Here is a 6,000-nt window from a genome sequence, read left to right as displayed (position 1 = left end):
ATGTGCTTCTACCCTCTGTCTCTGTTCTCAGGCCAGGAGCACAGTTTTATATTTATCTGTGAAGTGCCATGGTATACATGATGCTGCACAAATAATAAATATCACTTGATACTTCAAAAATGGCTCCCTCATAAGAAGCTGTTTTGAATCCTTCCTCCCCCAGAATTATCTCCCCAGTTGTGTCTGTGTTGGTATGTTCCTTCACAGAGATCACTTCATGCAGATCTTCAAGATGGAATGAGATGAGGCTTAACAAACTATTTGCTGTTCTACTTTTAGATTGCTAATGACATCCAAAATACAGGATATGGCAAAATCGCTGCCTTTTGGGGACAAGGAGGATTGTTTAAGATTGTTATTGCTGTCACGGTCTTCCTTAATGTGAGCATGCATGCATACTTAATTTGCATATATGTATGTGAATGTGCATGGTTTTTTTTGAGATTCTCCTTGGGCAATGAAGGATATAATAACTTTCCAGGCTCAACTGTTTCCAGTGTATTTAGCTTGCTAGGCAGTGCTGCAGTTGCAGAGTTAGAAGTCCAAGTCAGGTGATTGACTGTGTTGTGGACATTTTCAATATTGGATGTTGTCCTTGGCTTGAGTAGCTAGATGTCAGCATTGATACTATTGGGGCCATCTCACTGTTAGCTCAGGAACTTGGAGCAGTCAGCATGGAGTTTGGGGGCTTGGTAAAGACTGGATTGTGATATGGCTCTGAATCTCCATTGAGATCTGGATTATTCTGGTGGATTAAGGGAAGCTGCATAAGTACTAAATTAAAATGGTAAAACTGGGAATTGAACCTGCAAAAATTAGTTGGGTCCAGCAATATACAGGTGCCAAATTAGAGTTTTTGCAGTTTTCTGGTATCAGGATGTGTTGGGGTCCAGATTATTTTGATGTACTTGCAGAAGGTTGTTCTCTTTTGATGGCACAATTTCTGGGTTTATGGCCAAAGTTTGGTTGGATCCAGATACTTGCTCTGGTTTTTTGCAGTGCTATTATAGTGGAGCTCATCAGGGTCTAGATATTTTTTGGGATAATAGTAATGGCTAAATATGTCCTCTTTGAAACAGTAGAATTTAGAGGATTGCAGCCAAAATCTGTCAGGATCCTCTTGTGGATCATGTGTGGTGTTTTTTGCAGTGCTGTTGCACTAGGATGCTTTGGGTTCTGGATTTTCTTCTTTTTCTTGGAATAGGAACAACTGTACTGGTTCTGTACTAAAGCAGTGGAATTTGTGGGCTGGGGGCCAAATATTGATGGATGAAGCAGGATCCAGATGCCAGATCCAAGTATTTGAACCACTGTTGTGCCAGAATGTGCTGATGTCCACTGTCTACACCTGCTGCTCAATTATGCCTCAGAATTAGGAGATTGGGGCCAAAATTTGGCTGGATCCAGCAGGATGGTGGTGCCAGATGCGAGTTTTTGTGGTGCTGTTATATCGTGGTCTGGGTTTCTTGGTGCAGTAGCAGCAGCTGAACTTGTTCTGTTTTGTAAAGTACCAATTTGGGGGGACTAGGTACAAAACCCGGCAGGATCTGGCGGGATCCTGCAGGTAGATCCAGCTTTTACCTTTTTCCTGCAATCTGGCCAACAGCCTCATGAGCGAGCAGCAGCCATGTGACTGTGGCGAGCTGGGGTGTGCAGTTGCCTCCTGCTTCAGAGCTACCTGCTCCGAATACTAAGCAGAGCTGCCGCCGGAGCTGTGCATGTAACACGCTGAAGACGCTGCGGAGAAAAGCGCCGGTTCCAGAGGCAGCTCGGAACATGGAGATTAAAGACCAAGGAGCGCAAATGGAGCCGTTGCTACCCACGGTAAGACGCTGCTTGCTGCAATCTGCCGCAAACCCCGCCAGGCGAGCGGAGCCGCTGCTGGGGATGCGAGCGCATTGCGAGGCACGGCGAGAGATGCTCCCCTGCCTGCTTCTTTCCGTGCCAAGGTCTCTCCTTCCTTCCCCGGGGCCGGGGAACCGAGGGGCTGCAAAGCCCGCAGGCAGAAGGGGCTTTTCAAGGCATTCCCCCCAATATGGATGTGCCTTGGGTCACCGTGCGTGTGTTTCCTACGGAGTGAAAAAACGCGATGGTTGCTCCCGAGCTGGGAGCAGCAGCCGGGGTTGCTGTGTGCGTCTCTCGCTCCAGTACGTGCGGAGGCGCCTGCCTGCATTTCTATAAGGAGGGAAGGGGGTCCCCACTTGGGGGGAGGGTGATAGTCCCTCTCGCCATACTCTCGGGGTTGGGGGTGGGGGGCACAAGTTGGCGCTGCTGTGGAAAGGGGTCACCTGAGTGTGTGGGGGAGGGTCCCCGTCATTCAAATGCCGAAGGGGTTTCTGTCTCTGGCAGAGTCCCTTCCTCTCTCACAGAGGGTCTGTCTGGGCGACTGTCTCTCACATTCACCCCCCGTTTCCCTGGGGGGCCCTAGCCCCCCAACTTGCACAGAGGGTCAATCTGTTTATCTGTGGACCTCTTGTCACTTGTGCTCCTGTACAAGGTTGGTCAGTTGGTCTGTGGGGGGTCCCTCTCACCCCTGTATGTGTATATATACATGTACACATGGTCAGTTTGTCTGTCTGGGGTTTCTGTCACACACAGACATGCAATGGATCCCTCTGTCTATGGAGCATGCTTTCACACCCAGAGGGTCCGTCTGTCTGTGGTGGCCCTGGTACAGGCAAGCACACAGAGGCTGTCTGTGGGTGTCTCTGTCCCATGCACAGAGGGTCGGTTGGTGAGATTCTGTCACACACTGAGGGTCAGTGTGCGGGGGTCCCTGTCATCCCCACTCACAGGGTTTGTTTCTAGGTGCGCTGTCTCTCTCTCTCATGCACAATTAATATCTGTTCAATGAGACTTTATTAGCATGACAAGTTGCACACATTTTTCCAAAGCATAAAAGGAAGATGGACCCTTCAGCTCTCTGTCAGAGGTGGATAACATCCACCCATCATAGGGTTCTGTGTTTAATGTGTCATCTCCTGGTGGCCAGTTGTTGCCAGTACCTGTTCCTGATCATTTGGTGGGTTGCTACACAGGACAATGGCCTCTGCCATCTCTCTCCTTTCTCCTAGGATCAGGCACAGTTTTTCCACATTGGGGTTTGGATGAGAAGGCTCTTACAATTCCTGATTATTTTGAGGAAATACCTTTTGTTGCAATTCCTTCTGTTTTAGACTTTGGCATAGAGACACTGGAGACATTATCTGTTAGTCTCTTCTCTGACACACTGATTGTTTTGGCCTATGCTTTGTGTCTCCCAATTTTCACCTCTAGTTTGTGGTCACTGATTCAGTATTTGGTGAGAGACTGCCATAGTTTTGTACATGTCACAAGAGGTGAGATGGTTTGATGGTTCTGTGCAAAGGTTTGTAGCAGTCTAATTTGTTGATGATGTTTTTGATTTCTTGCTAGTGGTTCTTCTACTGCTTTAGGTGCTGATCTAGCATCTTGAATGTATTTTGGGCTTGAGGTGGGGGTTGTTGGTTCCATTGATCAGAATTGCTGTCTCTGGGGAGTAACATAGGGATGGATTATGTTGCATTCGGATTTAATTTTTGATCCTCTTTGCTGTGTTGGTTGAGAAGCTGAATATTCTTTCCTGTATGTTGATTAACAGGAGGAATTGGCCCAGTTCTGCTCTGCAGCCCTAGTTACTGGAGTTTCTGTGCACATGGAGTACTTTTTTGCAGTTGTGCAAACATAGGATTTCTTTTACGGATTTATCCCAATTAGATATTAAAGATGTACCCCAGCTTTTCCGTCCATATAGAAGAATGGGTTGGATTATGCTGTCAAATAGTTCTAGCAGCAGTTTTATTAGGAGGAGTCTCTGTGTGTGTCTAACAGGTTGATTGTGTACTGTGCAAGGCTCTATCTGTGTGATGGATGGACTCACACGTGCTCTGTTTCTAGGAGGGTCTCTGCAGCCCAGAGAGGTAGCATTGTTTTCCTGCTATAGCAGTGATGCGAAGGCACAGCTTCCCCAGTCTTGAAGTTAGTTGCTCTGCAATGCTCCTCTGCACAGGGCAATACGGACCATGGCAGTGCTTCTGCAGCACTCATCCCAACTGGTGACTAGGGCCAGGTGGGCACTGAAGCCAAAGGGCCTTTATGTGCTGCTGTCATCTCTGAGTGCGTGGGGTTCTTGTAGCAGAGGAATCTGGCAGGGCTTAGGTATCTGGAGTCAGTTTTGTCTCCCTCACTGCTAGACTATAGTGTGAGATAGGTGGTGGTATTTTTGAGAATGAATCTCCCCTGTTTCTCCCCCCCCACACACTTTCCTGGCCAATCCCCACCTCACATATATAAATTCTGTATACTGACTGTATATAAATTCAGCTCCAGTTTAAACTGTGCAAGGACTCCATTCCTGGAGCAAATACATTTGTTTCCAAATTTCATTTACATTTGGTTTGGATTCAGTTGGATGTGAAGAAAAAGCTCCTAGCCTCAAAAGTTTGCTGGCTTCAAGTTGTCGTCAATACATACAAGAGCCAAAGTTCACCAGCCTCTGAGGCAGCATCTCTCAGTGAAACTTCAGCTCACTATCTCATGGTGGGGAAAAAAGTTGTTAGTCATGGTGAGAAGATGGCAAATGACAGTCCTATTTAATTTATATGTCCTAGTGGTTCTCAGCTATTGCAAAGGTCATAACCTAATTTGCCATTGAAATTCCACATTCAGATTAACTATCAAAAGAGCGTCTGCTTTCCTTGTTACCCTGAGGCCTAGCTGGTAATTTATTTTAGGATGAAAATAACAAGGAGTCTGGTGGCACTTTAAAGACTAACAGTTTTATTTGGGGGCAGGGTGGCTCCAGGCACCAGCTCAGCAAGCAGGTGCTTGGAGCGGCCAATGAGAAGGGGCAGCATGTCGGGCTCTTCAACGGCAATTTGGTGGTGGGTCCCTTTGTCCCTCTTGGAGGGAAGGACCTGCTGCAGAATTGCCACTGAAGAAGAAAGTGGTGCGGTGTAGCTGCCGCTGATTGCAGCTTTTTTTTCCTGCCGCTTGGGGTGGCAAAAACCCTGGAGCTGGCCCTGTTCGTGGTTAAAAAACCCACTTCTTCAGATGCACGGAGTGAAAATTACAGATGCAGGCATTATTATACAGACACATGAAGAGAATGGAGCATACAGACTAACCTGGCTACCCCCTGATATTTTAGGATGTGAGTTAATATTTAAACAAGACTCTCTTGCAGTTTGTAGAAGGTGATGAAATGTTTTGTTACCTGCTCTTCTGAGGAATTACATGGAAGTAGACTTCCTCTTCACCTTTTCATTATTAGAGTCTCTTTTTACTAACTCCTTTTAGAAAAGTTCCTCACCAGTTACAGCACTTCTGCCTGCACCCGGGGAGCCACTTTTCGATGTGTTTTGCAAAATGAAGTACTGTGTGTACATTTCTTCATGGATTCCTAAGATATTTCAATCTTTAAAAGCTGTACTGGGGGAAGTAGAATTCAATTAAAAATGGAAAATCTGAAGTAGAAAGAATTTTTTCAAACTGTTGTTCTGGAAAGTGCAGATATGGCATTGCCATATTTTAGCATTCAATAGAGACACTAATGGAATGGAATTTAAAATTTAAAAGGACATGGAGTTTTTAAACTAAGGACTGGGGGAAAGCTGACAGCTTCGGAGGATCATGTGTTTGAGACAGAGGCATCCCTTAGGGGAGGATCTAATAACAGGGATTGTCTATATCCTAATAAAGAGAAGAGGATAGAAGTTGATAAAGTACAGGTAAGAACTGAAGAGAAACTGTCAAATGAAAAAAGCGTCCCCATTCAATTACATCACATGAAGGCAGACAACTAAATATTGACAAATTTTCTAAGTGCTTGTATAGAAATGCTTGAAGTTTAAATACTAAGATGGGTAAAGTAAGGTCTCAGGTATTAAATGAGGATATTGATACAATAGACCTCACACAAACTTGGTGGAATGACAATAATCAGTGGGACATGGTAAAATCAGGATACAAAATTTATAGGAT

At 45.6% G+C, this 6,000-nt stretch overlaps 1 protein-coding gene across 1 annotated transcript in view; it reads left to right on the top strand.

Moving 5' to 3' along the window:
- The first annotated feature begins 1,608 nt into the window (after positions 1-1,608).
- The window catches only part of SLC4A10 (solute carrier family 4 member 10), a 247,848-nt gene continuing 243,456 nt past the window's right edge, over positions 1,609-6,000 (top strand). The window contains exon 1 of the mRNA XM_030580419.1: positions 1,609-1,824. Within this exon, the coding sequence (XP_030436279.1) occupies positions 1,777-1,824 (48 nt within the window). The 5' untranslated portion in view covers positions 1,609-1,776. The remainder of the gene's footprint in view (positions 1,825-6,000) is intronic.

The sequence above is a fragment of the Gopherus evgoodei genome, chromosome 11 (genome assembly GCF_007399415.2).
Source record: "Gopherus evgoodei ecotype Sinaloan lineage chromosome 11, rGopEvg1_v1.p, whole genome shotgun sequence".
Lineage (NCBI taxonomy): Eukaryota > Metazoa > Chordata > Testudines > Testudinidae > Gopherus > Gopherus evgoodei.
The sequence above is the reverse complement of the archived record's forward strand: the minus strand, read 5'-3'. Positions and strand labels throughout refer to the sequence as shown.